Genomic DNA, 19,733 nt, shown 5'->3' on the forward strand with positions numbered 1-19,733 from the left:
ACGAGGCTAACCGACACAAACCCCCCCCCCCCCCCGCAGCCATGGATGCTAAATTTGAAGACATCAACTGGGATGAGAGGATTCGTATGGCTAAAGGCCTGTCTAGCCATCCCAACTTTGACTGGAAATGGGGTACTTTCCCCCAAGCCGAGGCCAACCGAAAGGGAGCCATGGATCGCTACTGCAATATCAAGCCCTGGAATCACAACCGCGTCAAGCTCCTTGTCACCAAAGGCCAGCTCGACTACGTCAACGCCTCTCACATCGAGGCCCCGCCGTCGCACGACTCGTCCCTCTCACCGCTACGCTACATCGCCATGCAGGGTCCCACCGAGCCCTCAGTCCCTTACGTCTGGCGCATGATTTCTGAGCAGTCCGAGTCACCCAGCGTCATTGTCCAGCTCACCAGCAACACAGAGGGGAACTTTGCAAAGTGCAACCAGTACTTCCCCGACGGCCTAGCCTCGGACAATACCACCAATACTCGCCAACACAACCAGTGGAGCCTCAACGAGCACAATGTCTGGGGTGATGGATGGTCTGCCACCCTGACCCTCGAGTCGGTCGAGTTCCTGTGCAGCGATGCCATTGAGAAGCGGAGGCTATCTCTCAAGGTTGCCCGAGAGCGGTACCCCCGTGTTGTGTGGCACTTTTGGTATCGTCGCTGGCCCGACTTCGGCGTCATCCACCCGGAAGACTACGCCACCTTTTTCGAACTCATGCGCCTGTCGCGGGAGCACAGCTGTCCCGGCGCACCCCGTATCATCCACTGCAGCGCCGGGGTTGGACGAACGGGGACCTTTATCACACTAGAGCATCTCCTCCGTGAACTGGACGTTGGCGCCTTTCATCCCTCCCAGTTCTCCAATAAGGATGATAACAACAAGGACGACAGCAATTCCGATCCAGACTTCGTCTACGATACAGTCTCGCACCTACGTCAGCAGAGAAAGGGAATGGTCCAGAGTGACCAGCAGTACCGCTTCCTATACCAGGTCCTCCGACGTCGGTGGATAGAATTGTACAAGACACGCGGCGTGGAAGACGACGAAGAGGACGACAATTATGGAGGTGTCACCCTCGCAAACGGCATCGCCACTACCAACAAGGGCGACAATACCAAAACCAATGCTAAGAGTACGAGTACGAGCAACCAGCTCACCGATGTCGAGAGCTACGACGATAACGATGATGACGACGATGACGATGACGAAGATGACGACGAGGGTGGTGCCAAGGTCAAGAATGATTCTGCCACTGCACCTGCTACTGCTACGGCCACTGCCGTTGCACCAAGCGATATGACGGTGGGCGGCGTCAGCGTGTCGGATAAGCTTAGGACCGTTAACCGTTCGAAGCCTTTCAGCAGTGGAGGCGGTAGGGCAGCCATGATGAAGAAGAGGGCCAAGAGGCTATTGTTTGATTAGGGTGATGTGTATGTGTTCGTGTGTGTGTGTGTGTGTTCCAGTACAATTCTGTTGTCTATGTTAGTTATGGGCAAATTGAAAAACAGGGGGATATATATATATATATCTACACTCGGCGATTGTGAGATGGGTCTGTATTACCCTTTTGTTGTACTTTTTTTCTGGTTATTAATACTCATATAGCGTTTCTTCTCTTCCTTTTATCCCCCCCCCCATTTCCTTCCTTCTCTTTTTTCTTCTTTTTCTTGTTCTTCCATAACCCTTATATAATCATGTCTTATTTACACACAATGTACACACAATTCTCACCTTGTTGGTTCATTTTTTTCATGCCCATTTGTAAACGTGTAGTCCAAGATATGGCATTGGAAACACTAGCCACAAGGTATGAACTATAAATAAATATGCCTCTTAACTCGCCCTTCGAGACTCTGGTACATGTTACTACTCATATAGTAGCAGCAGCAGTACGTAGTAATGCATCAATGTGCCTCCTCTGGTTTCGAATATGACCCTTTATTATCCACTGGCAAATAATACCTATTCTTTATATTAAACTAACATTATATATCCCATCTTTGACTTAGCGAAACCCAAAGCGAAGAGTAAGCGAAAACTACCGTTTTTCTTTCTTCTTTCTTTAATTTCTTCCAATAAAAAAACAAAACTCCACGTTGACGCTCAAATAGATAAAGAAAAAAAATCACACAGAAACGTAATGACAAAAGTGAGAGAAATTTTAAACAAATATGGAAAGGGGGAGAGGAGGGAGGGGGCGGAGAGACATCAACCTGGAATGATTAATGTCGCCGTAACAGTCTCCCGTACCGTATCCGTGACAGTCACCTTTTCAGTTGTAGTGATGGTAAAGTACAGAGAAACGGTAGGCATTCCATTAACCGTGTTGGTCGTGGTGGCATCAGCTGAATCGGTGGGAGAAGGAGACCCCGTATTGGCCATCACGCCTGGACCGTCACTGTCACCGGCCTCGCTCTCAGACGTCGTGGCCTTTTCCCTTGCCGTTTCAGTTGCAGTTGCATCTGAGCCCTTTGTTGTGCTCTCGTGCAAAAAAGTGAGGATCAGGGGCTCAAACGTGTCGGTTGGAGAGGGGTCGTTGATGATGTTGGTCAGGGTTGTGCTGCCGCTGTTATGATCTGAGGGCTCTCCTTCCGAGGCCGTTGTGGGTGTCTTGGTAGCTTCTTCATCCGTCGTCGTCGGCTCGGGACGGGGGACTGTCTTGATCACCGTGACGGTGCTCGTGCCAGTGGTTGTCCTCACGAGGTCGGGTGTGGCTTCGTCCGTCGTCGACGCTTTGGGGTGGGGGACTGTCCGGGTGATGACTGTGGTGCTCTTTTCGATGGTTGTCGTCACGGCGCCATCAGGAGCAGCAGTAGTCTCCGGAGTGGGCTCATAGGTAGCATCGTCCGACGTCGTCTCGGGAGCAGACGGCTGGGGAGTGATGCTATCTATACTGGTGGTAGTTCCTGACGACAGGTCCGACGCAGGGGGAGCAGTCTCAGATGTGGCTTTCTTGGGTGTTGTCTCTTCCGATTGAGGGCTGTTCGTAGTAGTAACAGCGGTATTCGCAGGCACCGTGGGCTCGGAAGTCGGTTCGACAGATGTGGAAGTGGTGTTAGGCGTCGTGGTTGTCAGAGGAGTCACAGCGGTATCGTGAGCGGGCGTCGTTGCGGGCGTCGTTGCGGTCGTCTTGCCCCCAGTGCCAGTGGCATCTCCTTCGAGCAGACTCATGGCCTGGTCGTCGGGATAGCACCCCACACGAATGACGCTTGCAAACTCCCACGGGACAGCATAGCACGACATACCCCCGGGGCACGTCTCACTGAGCTCAAACTTCCCGTCATTGTTGCAGAGGTAGCTCTGGCCGTCGATACAAGCCGGCTCCGTGGGTGCCGAACAGGGTGCTCCGGATGTGAGAGTGGCAAACTCTACGTTCTTGCTGCGTGCATAAGCGAGATTGGCAGAGAAAACGGCGGGGGGCACAGTTGTTGTTCCTGTGGGGGATTGGGTAATGAAGCTGGAATTGGGGGCATCTGTTGTCGATGTAGGGATGACGGGCGTCGTGGCGGGCGTCGTGGCGGGCGTCGTGGCGGGACTCGTGGCGGGGGTGGTCGGCGCCGATGTCTCCTTGAGAGTGGGAGTGGGAGTGGGGGATGCTGTAGGAGTCTTTGGGGTGCCCGGGGAGAACGAGGAAGCCAGGGACGTGCCTGTAGTCGACGGAGTGGCCGGTGCAGTAGCCGTGCCAGCGGAAGAAGGCGAACGGGCAGGAGTAGTGTTCCCTGGGGACTTGGCGGGTGACTCGGCCGGCGATTGACTCGTTGGCGTGCCGGGGACAGTGCTTATCCCTGACGTGAGTGTTGTCGGGCTCGCGATGGGAGTAGCTGGAGTGGTTGATAGCCTGGTAGGGCTTGTCGTCAACGAAGGAGTGGCAGATGGAGAGCTGCTCGGTGTGCCTGGAGAAAATATCGCTGCACTGGATCCCGGAGTGTTGGGACCTTCTGAGGAAGAGGCGGTCGGAGGAGTGACGGCCGAAGTAGGTGTGTTCCTGGTGGTAGGTGTGTTCTCGCCCGTGCCCGGAGGTGTGATGGGGATCTGGGTGGGTGTAGCAGGTGAGTCGGTGGTTGTTTGAGGCGAAGGCGTAGTGGGAGTTTCCGGGGAGGTGGTATCGGTGGCAGTTTCATTGGGGACGGAAGTGAGATCAGTAGAATGAGTGATGAAAGTGAGCTTGAGGCGCCCGTCGTCGATATCGCTTGTCTCGCTGGCAGCATCTGGCGTGGGAGCGATGGGGGTCTCGACGATGGTGCTGAACTCTGGACTGGGAGTGGTTGCACTCCCAATATCGGCAAAATTGATATCGTCTGCTCTTATTCTGTGATTTTTTTTTAGCTTATTTTCCTCCTTTTTAACCGTTCATCTTCTTCATCTCTTCTTCTTCTTCTCCCCCACCCTTGGATTCGTTATTAGAGAGATTTGATATGGGCGACTTACACATTGCCAATCCGATGAAGAGGGCCCGCCCCCACGAACTGAGCAGATATAAGAACACGAGCAACTGCCCAGACAAACGTATGAAATCTCATCTCGGACTTCAGAATCGAGATTGTGTGTGTATATCGTAGGAAGTTGAAGTTGAAGCAGAGAGAGAGAGAGAGAGAGAGAGAGAATAGTGGCGATTATCGAGAAGTTTGATGGATCAACCACCGAAGAATGATGGTCAGATGAGGATAGATGAGGATGTGGAGTAGTGACAAGAAAAGAGATGATCGACAGAAGGAAAGAGGAAGAAGAATAAGCTGAAGCAAGAAAAAAGAGTCTGGTCAATTGCTTAATGAATGCTTCAAGGAAAGTCAAAGACGCCAGTGAAGGGACAAAGAGAGAACAAAGGCAAAGAGAAGGAGACACGACAACTGATAGAGCAGCAAAGGAAATAGAAGGAAATGAACTACACACAAAGGAAAAAAAAAGGAAAAGAGAGAGAGAGAGAGAGAGAGGAAGTTGTGTTTCACCAAATCCGTGATTCTTGACTGTGATAAGCAAACATAAACAAGATGTGAGAAGAGAGAGGAGCGACGTAGTCTTTGTATTCGGTGTCTGAGTATTATGTACAACTCGACTTTCTTTTTCTTTTGGTCCTATTCCCCCCCAATCCCGGCTTCTGCTCCCCAACCGCCGGCATCCAAACGATGGAGTGGTTGCATGAAATGATGAGACCGAATATTGAGACCCCGTAAAGAGGCTGAGAGTTTACCAGGGTAAGGTGAGAGAGAGGGAGAGAGAGATGGAGAGAGAGGAAGAGGGGGAGAAAGAGAGGTGAGCGAGGGCTGCCAATGCTCTTTCCCCAAATGGAAACAAAAATAGGATGAGAGGGCAGGAGCGACGCTCCGGGGTGTTACCTCGTTTCGGACCGGTAGGTATTAACAGGGAAGGCGCCCGGCCCGTTGCCTCCTGCCCAATCGCCGAGGTCCCACACTGTGAATCTGCAGACAAAGCGCCGGTACTACGGTCGGGCTAGTATTGTTCCTGTACTGCACTGTAGTAGTAGTAGTAGTAATAGTAGTAGTAATAGTAGTAGTAATGATATCTTGACTGAAATCTTTCGTGTTTTCTTGAGAGTATTACAATGTAAATCAAAAGCTGGATCCGATCGGAAAGTTCTACATTCTCATGTCTCTATTCTTCTTCATATTGAGAAGAGAAAGAACACGAGTCGATTGTGGGCACCAATAATTCATTCACACGGATAATACTACGAAAATGGTGTAACTCGTAATAATTATCATTACTGGTATTATTAATAATATCATTCCTCCATCCATTTTTCTACAAGGAAAATAAAATCTTAGCCGCCCGTCAATCTCAAACAGCAAGCGCCCCCCTACACACGCGCCTACCTTTTCTTACGATTTCTCATGCCAAGTCATATCATATATGCAATTCTACTCGTACGTGAACATGAGGCTTCACTCTCTAATCTGTACAGATTACATGTACACAGGTCAACTCTACACTCCGTCTTCATGTGTAGTACTGTAGAGCTGTCTTCAACTACCAAGCGCCTTCAGCTGTGGTATTACTGTTATTTTCACTGTCAACCGCGTTTCAACAATTGTGGCGTCGTAATCGTCTTCATCGTGTGTGTATAGAAATGTATACCATCTTCATCCAATACGTCTTCCCTCTCTAGTACCACTTCGTACATCCGAAGAGTAGACATGGCATGGGTTCGATCCTGAATCTCTCCTTTCTAGCACCTTACTCTCTGCACAGGCTCTGGAGATGCTCTTGATGCTCCATGATACACTGACCGATACATTGATATAGACGCATCATCCCAGTCACCCCAACCCCCACCTCGGCGGCCGTAATAGCTTCTCGGCCGACTCTCCCCTCTCCCTGGCCTGCCTGTATCGGATCCACTCGAGGACGTGCAGCAGCTTCATGTACGAGGCGTCGTTCCCCGCCGCCACGGCCGCCGAGAAGTCCTCTACCGTCTCGTCGTCGGGCCACGACCAAGCCACGTCCGCAGCCTCGACGGCCGCGCGTATCCCTTCCACCCTCTCCTCGGAGAGCATGGGCTCGGCATACTGGCGGAACAGGCACAGGACCGGCATGAAGTCGGTGGGCACGTCGGGTGTCACGCTCGCCGTCGTCCACGTACCGTTTTCACCCGGGTTTCTGTTGCCGTTGCTGCTGCTGCTGCTGTTGCCGCTGCTGTAGTTGTCGTGGCTGTGATTGTTGTAGTTGCTGCTGCTGCTGTAGCAGTAGTAGTTATTGTAGTAATTATTTTGATTAGAACCGACGACGTGGTCTAGCAAGGAAGGGTGGTCCCACTGCTTGAGCTGCCATTCTAGCATCGACGCCATGGTCTCGAACTCGCCTAGAAAGGCCCAAGACGCCATCAGCTCGTAGGCATCCTGCGCCCGCACCGCGTCCTGCCGCGCGAGCATGTGGTCCAGCGACCGCGCATTGTGCGTGTCAAACAGCTTCGTCGCTTCCACCTCCCGATCCGCCAGCCTCTTGTGCATCTTCTTGAGACGGTCGGCCCCGGAGAGCAAAAAGTAGAGCCACGGGTTCTCGTCGCCCAGACTGCCGCCGATGTTGCCTATGCTGCTGCCGTCGCTGCCGCCGCCGCTGCTTCCTGCGGCCATGGTATGCCGGCCGTCTTCAATCTCTCGGCCCGAACGCGAGGCCAACTGCGCCACCAGTCTCTGCCGGGAATCTGCGTCGTACAGGAATGTGAGAGGACTCTCCGACGCAGCCGTCTGCTGCGCCTCTAGGTCCGTCATGCGTTCACCAACCGCCCGAGCAGCCGCCTTGCGCAGGCACTTGGCCAGCTGCACCACGGTAGACAACCGCAGCGGCGCTGAATCCTCAATCTTGTCCACGACGAGCTGGTAGGCGCGCACCTGCTCCGCCAGGGTCCGCCCCAGCCGTCCCAGCCCGGCCGTCTTGGCGCTCATGGCCTTGAGCACGACGCCCCAGACGAACGGCGCCCACAGCCGACTCCCGTCGTCATCCTCGAACCGCCTGTCGCATATCCTGAGCGCCCTGAATAGCTCGCGGCCCGGCCTGCTCTCTACCGTGCAGATGAGCCTCACGTACGCCGCCACGATGGGCGTGGGGATCTGCCGGAGTGCCTTGGCGTTGGGTCCGCTGGAGCGGTAGCTGAGCAGCGGTCCTGCCTTGACCCGGCTGTCGCGTAGATATGCGTGTGCCCTGTCCAGGCTGGCCGCGTTTGCTACGAGAACCTCGAGACACGCCCCGTCCGGTCGGATGCCGGCGCTGCGCATCCTCGTATATAGCTCGTCCACGCTAGGCGGCTGCATGCGCGTCCTGGCAAACTCGGACAGGTTGGGATCAGGCTGCACCGGGAAGTTGAGGGCGCGGTCTCCGGGTCGCAGAGCCGACTGCGGGTCGGCGTTGCGGGCACACAGCTTGGCAAACATGGCTGCGTACTCGCGCACGCCCGGGGCGGCGCCGCGCCGGGGAGGCTTGTTGAACTTGATCCACGCTTCTTCGGCGTTGCGTGTCGCCCGGATCGACGCCTCCCACGTGCCCATCTTTCTGCTACTCCCGCCAAGCACCACGCGCTGCTGGATCGTCGGCGTGCCGTCGGGTGCTCTCCCGCCGAGGATGTCGAGGGCCGCATCCGACTCGTCGAGCGGGTACCCTGCCTCCTGTTGGAGCGTGCCCGCAGACACGGAACGGCTCCAGTTGTCCTCTGGCTGCGTCATCTCATCCATTCCGTCGCCTGGTGCCAGGTACGGTGGCCAGGTCTGCGCGTGTCGATATGAGTTGTGTACCTCGGTCGCATTCTTCTCCTGACCCGCCAGAACCTGTCTCACGGCCTGGAATCCCTCCCTGTCGACGACAAGAGGTCTGTCGAAGCTTGCCGACATGGACAGCAGGCTCTTCTGTGCCTCCCAGTAGAACGACATGGAGCGGTACCACCGTGGCGGAAGTCTCCTGTTGGATGGGGCCATGGCGGCCAGGGTCGTGTTGAACAGCTGACACTGCAGGTGGTAGATCTTGCTCGAGTCCATGTTCCACTCCGCCATGTTGCGGATGTACTGGGCGGCCGTGTCGGCGATTCCGGGGAGGAGTCGTCCGTCAACCACCATGCACTGCGAGGCCAGCATCTGCAGCGTGTTGCCGAAAGTCTGAGGGGACATGTTGAGCATGGCCAGCTTGGTGCGCGCCCCGGGCTTGAACAGGGCACCCTTCTCAACGGGCCCCTTTTCCCACTCCCGCCGGCCGTCGTACACCTCCTTGCAGTAGGCGATGATCCTGTGCAAGGTGCCGGCATCTATGAGTTTCGCCGACGGCCGGGTGACAAAGTGGAGCAGCCAGATGGGCTTGTGGCCCTCGACGCTGAGGAAGCGCTCGCATTTGTCCTGGTCGGTGCGACCGTCGAGGACGTGCATCATGTTTCGGATGTCGCGCCGGGCGTATCCGTTACTGGCCAGCATGGCGATAATGTCCCTGCGCTGCCGTTGTCGCGGTAGCTTCTCGAGGAGGTGCCTGTCGTGGCTGGATCGGATAGCGTCCCGGCGGATCAAGGCCTGCATGACGACGACGGCGAGGCGCATGCTCCTCATCTCGGCGACACGCTCCCTCCAGAGGCCCCGCGAGGGTGTGTCGGACGTGCACTTGGCGAGGATCAGGTTGGGACCCCATGACACCCACGACTTGGTGAGTCCCGTCTTGCGAGCATATTTCCGAAGCTTTGACGGCGCACTGGGCACGACGGCCGAGTTCTCGACCTGTTCACCCGTGGGTGAGCCCTCCCCCGGTTGCCACGAGTTTCGGTGGTGCACTGTATATCCCCTCGGCCGCTCCTCGACCGCGTCGCCGTCGTCGTCGACCGGTGCCGTCGTGACAACGTCCCAGACGGCGTCGGAATCGCGGTGCGTGCGTCGCTCGGCGACAGTCTGAGCAAAGAAAGCTCGGTCAATCTGGTCTGAAACACGGTGTAACGGTTGCGATTGAGGGTCTGGAGTTTTAGACGAGGTGTTGTCGTCTGTGTTGCATCGTCTAGTAGTAGTACTAGCAGCAGTGGCGGCGGCGGCGGCGGCAGCAGCAGCAGCAGCAGCATCTCGTTGGTGCCATTCCACCTCTTCCGCATCGAAAACTCTCGGTGAGGATGATTCACATCGTCTGTAAGGTGTTGATTTGACTGTGTAATAGTGGCGACTCGACGTCTGTAAAATCGGGACGAGTTTGCGTGTTAATTTCCCCACGGGGACGGGATCCTGGAGATGGGGATGGGGAAAGCGGAGGCTTAGAACTGACCAACAGGTAGTATACAGGCGTCGCGAGGGGAAGCAGCATGCGCCGCCGTCGCCCAAGCTTCCATGTCGCCGATTGAAGCATGCCTCCACATGGCTCCAGCCGGTGCAGCAGGCTCTGGTCGTTATTTGGAGATGATTTTTTCCAAGGTATTGAGTGTGCGTATGAGGAGGATGAGACCCATGCAATTGACTTGTACGAGGTGCTGACCAAATCGAAGACGAGGGTCGTGATTGGGAAGGAGAAGCACTATGCAGTTAACCGGGTGGGTATCATTAGATGCATATCCTAGGAGTACTGTATAGAGTACTCGTACGCAGAACAATTCAATGATGGGATCGATTCCTATTTTTTTCTTGTTCTTCCCATCTCGCTCCCTTTTTTTTTGTCTTTGGGTAGATGTATAGCTTTTTTCATTTTACCCCAATAAGTACATGGCAGTGTCATGCTTCAGTCATTAGGAGATCCCTCGCTCTCCTTAGTTTTTGACTTGTCCTCCTCTGGCTCGTCAGCCTTGTCTTTGCGCTTCTGGACAACCTCCCAGTTGTAGACACGAGCAATGGCCACTTCCATGGTCTAGATTATTGTCAGAATGTCGGGTTCAGAGAGGGGGAAGAAGGGGAAGAAGGGGGGGAGGAAGCGAGAGGCGTTGCAACATACAGTAATCTGCTCGCGCAAAAAGTCTAGATCCTCCTCGCAGTTCTCGAGGCTCTCCTTGGCCGTATCGAGTTTAGATTGGAGGAGTTCTTCAGCCTCTCCGATAGGGTACGACAGCATAACGTTGGCCTGAATATTGTCAGTTCGCTTCCTTCTTTCTCATTATTCTTTTGTTGATCCAAGCCTATGCGTGAGAGAGGGAGAGAGGAGAACATACGCCAAGCCAGATGTGAACCTCGTCGGTCGGGGGAATCTCTGCTCTCGAATAGAGTGTATCGTTGAGCTCAAATGTTGTCTCGATAGGATCAGGTTCGTCCTGGGTGTTCAGATGGTCAGTCCACCGATTTTTACCAAAACATGCTACCCGGGATGTACCTTTCTAGCCCTGAGGAACTGGACCGTCTCCAACGTCTTTCGAATATCGGGAATCTTGTCGTTAAGGCCCGTCAACCGTCGTCCAAGGTTGGCCTCCATGAATTGGTATTTCCTTGAGGGAGGGGGGGGGGGGAGGGGGGACAAGGTGTCAGCGCTGTTTTTGCTCTCTCGTCGGTCTGTCGGTCTGTTGGTCCAAGACAGGGCAGAGCAGGAGAAAATCTCACGAAATCATTTCTTGGAAACTCCTCAGAGTGGGCTCGACATCCTCCCTAGAAGCGACATAGTCTTCCACCTTGTCGACGAACGGGGCGTAGGGGATACCACGAGGGTTGGTGGGGGTCGCATCCTTGGGGCTGGATACTTGTCAGTCGACTATTCTTTTGAATGTCATTTCCATAGCAGAGAGAATATGGAGAGAGAGAAAGAATTACCCCGATACCGTCTCTTTGCCCTTGGTGGCCATATTCCAGGGAAGTCTGTAGTGGTGGTGGTTTTCGGTGGTCAAAATGACGAAAGTGCGAAGCTTGGAGGGGCGGCAAGAGCTTGGGATTTTCTCCCCTCAGTGGTGGGGCTTGACTGGTGGCCAGGTGGATTTGTTCTCCCAGCGCCAACACCACAGCAGCAGGGACGAGCAAACATCAACAGCATCATTTCACCGTATCTATCACGTTTCGTCGAATTTACGTAGGAACGAGTGTTGAAAAGTGCGATAGATGAATGCAACGTCACGTGGGTAATTTTGCATGTTTCTTATGGCATCACATCTGCAATATATCCCTTCATTTCTTTGTTTTATCCTATAAACTCCCATCATTCCACCCAGAAAAAAAAACATGACAGTAAAAAAAAAAAGTACGCCTGTTGAAAATGCATGCTGTTGTTGAACATTGAATCTGCTTCGAATTTGTTCCGTCCTTCTCCTTTGCGCATCACACCTCTGGATACGACTAAAGTAAGGGGGAAGAAAGAAGCCATGACAGAGACGGGTCGATCCTCCTTTTGATGAAAATGGGTGGATCTAGTGTTGAAGTGACAGATAAGAAAAGGGAAGATTGACACCACCAGACTAATAATCTAGTATTGCCGACATCCGCTCTATTTCTTCTCAGAAAAAGAACGAAGCAAAACACTTAAATGCCGGCATCCAGACGCCATCCCTCAACGGGGAGGGGGAAGGCGCTGGTGTAGGCCGAGATCTCTTTCTTGAGCTCGTTGATGCGGTCAACCTCACCAGAAGCAACCTTGATCTTGAAGTCCTTGAGGCGGTTAGCCTCCTTGGGGAGCGAGGCCTGAACATCCTTGCAGATCTTGACAGACTCGTCAATGTACTGGGCGACGCGCTCAAAGTCCTTCTCGCCGAAGCCGCGCGACGTCATGGCGGGGGTGCCGATGCGGATGCCGCAGGGGGTGAGGGCCGACTTGTCTCCGGGGATGGAATTCTTGTTGCAGGCAATGTTGATGGCCTCGAGGACGGCCTCGACGCGGGCACCATCCAGGTTGTGCTGGCGGAGGTCGAGGAGGACCATATGGCTGTCGGTGCCGTCCGAGACGAGCTTGTGACCGAGCTCCTTGAACTTCTTCTCCAGTGTCTTGGCGTTGGAGACGACCTTCTCCTGGTAGGCCTTGAAGTCGGCCGTCTGGGCCTGCTTGAGGGCGACGGCCAGGGCAGTGATGGTGTGGTTGTGGGGTCCGCCCTGGTGGCCGGGGAAGACGGAGAAGTTGATGGGGTTCTCGAGGTCGTACAGCGTCTCCTTGCCCGTCTTGGCGTCGACGGAGCGGACGCCCTTGCGGAAGAAGATCATGGCGCCGCGGGGGCCACGGAGCGACTTGTGGGTCGTGGTGGTGACGATGTCGGCGTGGGGGAAGGGCGAAGGGATGACCTCGGCGGCGATGAGACCCGAGATGTGGGCCATGTCGACCATGAGGTAGGCACCGACCAGATCGGCAATCTTGCGCATGCGAGCGTAGTCAATGGTGCGGCAGTAGGCAGAGGTGCCGGCAACCAGGACCTTGGGGCGGTATAGGACAATGTTCTTCTCGAGCTGGTCGTAGTCGATGATGCCAGTCTCGAGGTCGACGCGGTAGGGCATGGTCTCGAAGTAGGTGGAAACGGCCGAGATCTTCCTGGCCGGGGTCTGGTAGCCGTGGCTGAGGTGACCGCCGTGGGGGAGGTCGAGACCCATCAGGCGGCCGTGGGGAGGCATGATAGCCTGGTAGACCTGGAGGTTTGCGGGGCTACCCGACAGGCACTGAACGTTGACACCCCACTTGTCGGCGTCGACGTGGAAGGTCTCGAGGGCACGACGCTGGCAGAGGAGCTCGACTTGGTCGATGTGCTGGTTGCCACCGTAGTAGCGAGCACCGGGGTAACCCTCCGAGTACTTGTTGGACATGGGGGAACCCAGTGCGTCGAAGACGGCGCGAGAGGTGATGTTCTCCGAGGCGATGAGAACAATCGACTCACGCTGGCGTTGAATCTCGTCCTTCTGCATAGGGGGTTAGAGGGATGACGTTTTGGGGGAGGGGGGCCGATGGAGAGATCGATTGAAACGTACCATGATGGCGGCGACTTCGGGGTCGGAGTCAAGAAGAGACTTCTCCAGCATCTAAATCGAAGTCAGACAGTATTCACCTAAGCTCATAGAAAGATGAATTCCTCGAAAGAAAGAGGATTCGGGGCAAAGACGGGACCAACATCCTTGTGGGAAGCCGACAAGGCATACTCAGCGTTGGGGGGGGCCATTGTGACAGAGGGGTGGGACTGTCTGAAGTGGAATTAAAGAATGAAGAACAGAGAGAACCCGATAAGAAATCGGTTTGGATAGATGGGTGAATGAGGGGGGAAAGAAGAAGAGGAGGAGTAGGAAAAGAGGATAGAGGAGAGTAGTAGTAGTAGTAGTAGTAGTAGCAGTAGAGAAAAAATTTCTACCCCAAAAAAGCGTGGTAAGGCCTGACTACCAGATTGGAGCGTAATCGGGCGGCGCGGGGTCCAAGGCTGGTTCGACCCTGTTGGCAGGGTGCGGGGCACTAGACCCGGAGCGGACTAACAGTTTTACCAGTGAACCCCCATACAAATCTATTAGTGTCTTCCATTTTAGGTCAAGGAGGGGTCCTAGCCCCTCCCCCCCCTCCTTCGGTGATTTTAGAGAAAAAAAATATTTTCGGGTCATATTTTATTTTCCTCTTGGCCTCGTCTTACGAGACGCAATGGGATGAGAGACATAATGTCGTACGATCACGGCAATGGTAGTCATATCTCGCGTATCACTCTATACCGTATATACGGAGGGTTATTTCATCACTGCTAGCTATACCGCCAATTCGGTGACAGTTTGCACCAGCAATTCACTTGCCTGATGGCACAAACTTAACGGTCATTAACACACGGCTTATTGGTAGTTATGTCATCATATTAGTCATCGGGGACCTTTCCCGGAAGACTTCTCGTCTTCTCGTACCTCAGCTCTCTCCAAAATCTCCTCTATAGTATCTAGCTAGTTAGCATCTTGACTCTGATCACCATTATGCTTAACTCCATCAGATGTCACGCTCATCTTCCTCGTATTTATTCGAGTGCGGGTACATCTCGCATCATAAGAGCACCTGTCAGCACACTTGCTAATACAACCTGCCCTTGCTCGCATCACTCTTTTTCTCCTTTTCATCTACCCTAATCCTGTATTCACGAAGCAAGTCCAACCCATCGCCAGCTTGAATGAATGTAACACTATCTTCGAGGACCTTCTCAGGCACCGACAGTGGCAACACAAGATATATATTCAGAACGGCATGTGAATAAACTCCGTACGGCGGCATATGATGGCAAGAGCGGCGTACTATGTGACTTTGGTCCCCTTTGAGGACATCTGTACCCAACTCTGCACCATGTATATGCCCGTACACCTTTATCGGATTCACGTCACCAACTTCCTCTGTCGTTCACCACCGTAGTCCCCGGCCAGTGCCTGTGATTGCGGTGTCTGTACCAATACAACCTTTGGTGAGTCGTGAATGTGTGAAAAGCGTCACATGTTTGTCATTTATCCTTCAGCCAAAAAGGATGATGTTCAAGATTTGCACCGAATGGCTTGTCATACTCCAGTCACCCAGTACTGCAGTAGGCAGGTGATCGACACCCTGTATGGCCCTGAGCACTGAGTCTATAAACAAGCTGTCGTCTTCCCTCTACACCCTTCAAGTTTCGAAGTACGTCTTCAGAGGGCCTTCTTTTCCTTCTTTCTCTTTCTCGAACCTCTTTCTCAGCGCCAACCAACACACAGAGTGCCAATCGTGTCAAGAAAGCAAACGAGACGAACACCGTGAGTCTCAGCTACGACAACGACCACGAAGAGCCCACAATGTCCGTCACTCTATCGTCCGAGGTCGTGCCCTTCGCCGAATGTCTCCGCGTCCTGGCCGACATCGTCGAGCAGCACGACCCGGACATGACTGTCGAGCTTTCTGGAGCCACCGCCCACGACTGCACCGGCCACTTGGCCGACTACACCAACAGGATGTTCATGTCCAACATGCGAGACCAGTTCTTCCGTCTGGCCGCCCATCCCAAGGTCCTCGAGCCCGTCGACCTCTGCAGCAGCGTCCTCAAAAACCGCTCCCTCTACGAGAACTGGCTTCAAAGGCGACTCAAGGAGCCCTACTATGTCTCCGTCAACAACAAGATGTCCAAGCGGGCCGCCCCGTCCGAGTTTTGTCCACAGCCTCCCGTACTTTTCAAGAAGCCACGTGAGGACGTCGTCATGCCCAGCTACGCTACTCTCCCCCCCGACATCGTGGCCCGTCCTCCTCCCCCTACTCCTGCTCTTTCTCCTCGTGGACTCCCACCCGCTATGCCTAGCCTCGTCTACACAAAGGTACCTACTGCTGGTAGTGACCCTGTGTGCCAGGCCAAGTACGAGTCGTTTGAGAAACCTACTGGGGACTACCAGATAGACCAGGTACAGTACAGCAAGCAGCGGGAGCAGGAACAGGCCGCTCTCAATGAGACGCGCATGGAGCCCTTGAGCAAAGAGTCCCGGGCAACCTGCCCGTCTGTTACCACGGCTAAGACAGCAGCGACTGACAGTGGTATGTTTACTGCCCCCTTTTTGTCTTCTCGATTCTCACGGCCTCTCATTGTTAGATACTCGAGTACTAAATCTTGACTGACATCGAGCCTTTTCCAAAAGTCACGGGAGCGAAACCCACTCACTCACCTACCGCGATCAGGACTGCCACCATTGTCGATATTTCCAAATTGACCCCTAAACCGGTCACCAGGTCAACCTTCGACAATGCCTTCAAGGGTGCTCCCCCGGGGCTGTCGCAGAAACAGACTCAGCCGCATCCGCAGCTGCAGAACAAGCAACCGGACATTCTGTCCCTTGATCACCTTGTCGACATCAGAGAAAAGGGCTGCTCGCCGAACGTCGCGGCACTACCGATACACCAGATCTCGGCCTCGGAAGCTGCTAAAGAGATGCAGAGGCAGAAGGAAGCGATCGAGAAGAGGGAGAAGCACAAGAAGGAACAGCAGCAAAAGGAACAGAAACAAAAAGACGCTCAACAGGAGAGAGAGCTTCTGAACCGGAAACAGTGGCAAGTAGAGACCCTAGAATACCGAGAGGAGATGGGAAAGCTTCAGATGGAGCATGATGCTCATATTCGGGCGAAACTTCGGTGGCAGATTCAGTTGGAGCTTTATGAGCAGCATAAAGCGCGAATTAATGAGCGGAAGCGTGAGAAGGAGGACCGGGAGGAGCTTGGTCTTATGACAGAGCGCCGACTGCAGTACAAGCAACGGTGTCAGGAGCATATGCAGCGACTGGAGAGACATAAGCAGCAGCAGCAGAAGACCTTAGTTGGAGCTCAAGATCAAGACTGCCGGAAGGTCATGTCCATGGACGACCTGTACAATAAGTCTGCTGAGGGCCCATTTGGCCAGGAGCAGGGACCGGGGACTACCGCCACCATCACCGCCGCCGCTACCGCCACCGTTGAAAAGAAGGAAGAATGCAAAAATATCAGCCCGACGACGACGACAACGACGACGACAGCTGGAAAGCCGACTCACTACTGCGCAAATCAGTCTCCTCCCTTCTCGGTTGATGGCCATCACGACTGTGAAGAGGGGAAAACTTTCCGGACCGCTACGAACAGACTGGCGACCAGGGCTCGACGTGATGAAGAACCCAAGATCGCGCCTCGGAAGACGCGCGACACCCTGTCTCTTACCGGCGGCGCGTCCGCCAGCACCGACACGGGAGCGGTCCTTCCGCCCAGGACTGAGGCAGATGAGGATTCTGACTCTGGTATAGACGAGGGACAGAGGCAGATGCTGCAGGAGCAGCATAACAACTCCGACAATGATATCCTTACCAAGAATGAGGGCTCGGACGATGATAACGAGAGCACATGGTCATGCGGCAAGGATTATGATGACATTGACTCTGACGAGGTGGAGTGGGACATTATGCTTTGATGATGCAGATGCTTTTCTTTTCCTGCTCTCTACTCAATAACGGATACTTTTGCGTCGTCGTTGGTTCGAAGAACAGTTGTTTGCGTTGGAGGAACTTGGATCATCTAGTTTACATGTTTCCTTGCTGATACTGACAAAGAAAAAATTGTTTTTCTTGTCTTCCCTCCTCGACCAAAGTGCTATTCTGGGGGATTATTTATCATTACGTGCAGTTGAGAAGAGTGACAGGGAGAGATGAGAGTGGTGAATTATAAGAGAGTTTGCCGACAAATGGCGATAATTAAAATAAAAGACACGCTCGAATGACAGAAGTAGCCTCATTAACACATTACATGTTTTTCTTCTTTCTCTTTTCCTCTCCAGGGACCTGTAGCTATCCAAGAAGAGTTCTGTCTTGTAGCAAACTTTACAACATGGGGGAACATGATACGGTTACGCCTCCGTTCCTTAGCACTCAGTCAGTGCGCTTCTTGGCATCGCCCACTTCGTCATCCCTGGTGCCCTTCTTGGCCTTTGTCTTTCTCTGTGGGGCACTGATGCCATCACTTTCCTCCCACTCGTCGTCTTCATCGTCGTCGTCGTCGTCGTCGGGAGCATGCTCATCCCAGTTGTCGACCTCCTGCTCGAGACTGCGTGGGGGAAGGGCCTGCAGGATCCCCGTCTCGTGACCCTCTCCCAGCTCCAGGTCGGCGTCGACGTGGTCTTGGCCGTCCACGTCGTCGAGCTCGTCGTCGCCGGGGACGGCGTTGTAGGTATTTCTGCGCAGCCTCTTGCGCTCGAGCATGCGCTTGTGGTACCACGAGCAAAGGGCCAGGGCGGCTAAGCTGCCGACGAGATTGGCGACGATGTCGTACATGTCGAAGTCGCGATCGTTGGGGAGGAAACTCTGGACGAACTCGGAACCGATGCCGAGGGTCAGGGTGCACACCACCAGCGTCATGTGCACGGTTCGTCGTCGGCTCGTGTCCACCACCCAGTAGAAGACGACGGTCAGGATGAAGAAGGTGGTGCAGTGAAGGAATTTGTCGTTGACGTATTGGCCTAGCTGGAGGCTCGTCAGGCCCATGTAGGCTGCTATTAGGAGCAGGAGCACGAATGCTCCTGATGGAGGTCGTTAGACATACTGGTCATACGTACACACAGAAGGTAGTAAAGCTTACCTGCAAAGGATAGACGGATACGCATTGTTATTGAGAGAGAAGCGTACGGACGGATCAGTTGGTCTGGACCTCCGCCGCTATACAAACATGTAGGCAGACTTGTTTTGCCAACGGGGAGAGGGGAGCGGTGGGTTGGGGAACAACGGAGAGGAGGCTGGACGTTGAACTCGTAAGGCTGTGTCGCTGCCTGGTCGGAGGAGGGGGGAAAACCGGCAGTCGGTTGGTCAGCAGGTGAGTCGGACCGAGGGATGTATAGAAGGAGGAGGATCGGATGCAGAATGTGTCCTTCGTCGGAGATGAGTAGAATCAACAAGCGCCGGCACTCATGACGTGGAAGTAGAGTAGAGGATAAAGACAGAGCTCCCGATTGCCGGGTTGGTAAGTTACTAGCTGGTCAAGGTGGCAGGGATCGTCGGTGGGTCGTGTGGTGTACAGGTTACATGTACAGCAGTGAGGTCAGAATACAGTGAGCGCCTTGACAGGGGATTAGAGATGAGTCCGTCTGGTGCTTTAGTACTTGTACATAGTAGTGATGTCGCATCCCCCTCTATTCCCACAGTCTGCCTGTCTATAGGAATATACGTCTAGCCATACTGAAAATGGACGGTAACGCACTTGGTATTAGTATTAATATATACATGCACATATGTGCTCGATACTACAAATCACTGCATACAGTATTCTATGTAATTACTCGTAGTGCTGTCCTCTCGAGCGTGTACAGTCTGGGGATAGTGGGGGTCGAGTCACGTGAACAGGAAACGTGACCTTGGGGAGAAAATAGTCGCTCAGCGCCTCTTCCATGGGCTGCATCATCGGGGCGCGGAGAAGGTCCCCGCTACAAGGCGCATGATTAGATCAGGACCAACAAAAAGGGAAACAGACAAGATGAGCACCTCGGAAAAGGGATTGTAGATGAATGTACGATATAGTGATTGATCTTCACCGTTTTTAACACCGCAGATACCCTCACAACCTCTATCCCTACCCCAGACGCCTTTGATTCACATGTCCCTGGTACTCCGTTCCCGCCTGTATTACTAGATAGAGTAGACGCCCTCTCAGTGCCTCCTTCCCTGTAACGTGCGTCTCTCGCTCCTTCTCTAGGTCCCTCTCTTGGTCTCTACAGGCAGTAGTAGGTCTCCCTCTCTCCCTCTCTCCCTCCCCTCTCCCGCTTTGGGAAAAACGGGCTTCTGTACTGCGCCTGGCCCCGAACCATCGACTTCACCCCATGAAGACACGGCGAAAAGGTCCTAACGCGCACCATCAAGGTCCAACCACAAGCCATTGATTTTATCCCAAATCTTCGTCTCCCATCGATATCGATGC

General features: G+C 53.9%; 7 protein-coding genes across 7 annotated transcripts; 2 read left to right on the forward strand and 5 right to left on the reverse strand.

Annotated features, from left to right (window-relative positions):
• Window positions 1-41: 41 nt before the first annotated feature.
• GMORB2_1286 (uncharacterized protein) lies at window positions 42-1,427 on the forward strand (the record flags this gene model as incomplete). The annotated part of the gene is made up of 1 exon (XM_035463268.1): window positions 42-1,427. The coding sequence occupies one exon, from the start codon at window positions 42-44 to the stop codon at window positions 1,425-1,427; it is 1,386 nt and encodes a 461-aa protein (XP_035324692.1).
• A 786-nt stretch (window positions 1,428-2,213) lies between these two features.
• On the reverse strand, window positions 2,214-4,525 carry GMORB2_1287 (Lectin C-type domain; the record flags this gene model as incomplete). Its single annotated transcript, XM_035463269.1, has 3 exons — window positions 2,214-3,652; window positions 3,707-4,314; window positions 4,434-4,525. The coding sequence occupies 3 exons, from the start codon at window positions 4,523-4,525 to the stop codon at window positions 2,214-2,216; spliced, it is 2,139 nt and encodes a 712-aa protein (XP_035324693.1).
• A 1,755-nt stretch (window positions 4,526-6,280) lies between these two features.
• GMORB2_1288 (uncharacterized protein) lies at window positions 6,281-9,828 on the reverse strand (the record flags this gene model as incomplete). Its single annotated transcript, XM_035463270.1, has 4 exons — window positions 6,281-6,620; window positions 6,777-8,221; window positions 8,291-9,405; window positions 9,738-9,828. The coding sequence occupies 4 exons, from the start codon at window positions 9,826-9,828 to the stop codon at window positions 6,281-6,283; spliced, it is 2,991 nt and encodes a 996-aa protein (XP_035324694.1).
• A 356-nt stretch (window positions 9,829-10,184) lies between these two features.
• On the reverse strand, window positions 10,185-11,229 carry GMORB2_1289 (Prefoldin subunit; the record flags this gene model as incomplete). The annotated part of the gene is made up of 6 exons (XM_035463271.1): window positions 10,185-10,310; window positions 10,395-10,520; window positions 10,609-10,707; window positions 10,767-10,878; window positions 10,991-11,119; window positions 11,198-11,229. The coding sequence occupies 6 exons, from the start codon at window positions 11,227-11,229 to the stop codon at window positions 10,185-10,187; spliced, it is 624 nt and encodes a 207-aa protein (XP_035324695.1).
• A 667-nt stretch (window positions 11,230-11,896) lies between these two features.
• On the reverse strand, window positions 11,897-13,509 carry GMORB2_1290 (glycine hydroxymethyltransferase; the record flags this gene model as incomplete). Its single annotated transcript, XM_035463272.1, has 3 exons — window positions 11,897-13,252; window positions 13,322-13,372; window positions 13,462-13,509. 3 exons carry the CDS (start codon window positions 13,507-13,509, stop codon window positions 11,897-11,899), a joined length of 1,455 nt encoding a protein of 484 aa, XP_035324696.1.
• A 1,615-nt stretch (window positions 13,510-15,124) lies between these two features.
• GMORB2_1291 (uncharacterized protein) lies at window positions 15,125-17,244 on the forward strand (the record flags this gene model as incomplete). Its single annotated transcript, XM_035463273.1, has 2 exons — window positions 15,125-15,851; window positions 15,953-17,244. 2 exons carry the CDS (start codon window positions 15,125-15,127, stop codon window positions 17,242-17,244), a joined length of 2,019 nt encoding a protein of 672 aa, XP_035324697.1.
• Window positions 17,245-17,698: 454 nt separating this feature from the next.
• Window positions 17,699-18,429, reverse strand: GMORB2_1292 (VanZ like family; the record flags this gene model as incomplete). The annotated part of the gene is made up of 2 exons (XM_035463274.1): window positions 17,699-18,345; window positions 18,405-18,429. The coding sequence occupies 2 exons, from the start codon at window positions 18,427-18,429 to the stop codon at window positions 17,699-17,701; spliced, it is 672 nt and encodes a 223-aa protein (XP_035324698.1).
• Between the last annotated feature and the right edge of the window lie 1,304 nt (window positions 18,430-19,733).

This window comes from Geosmithia morbida (genome assembly GCF_012550715.1).
Source record: "Geosmithia morbida isolate 1262 chromosome Unknown scaffold_1, whole genome shotgun sequence".
In the NCBI taxonomy this organism is placed as follows: domain Eukaryota; kingdom Fungi; phylum Ascomycota; class Sordariomycetes; order Hypocreales; family Bionectriaceae; genus Geosmithia; species Geosmithia morbida.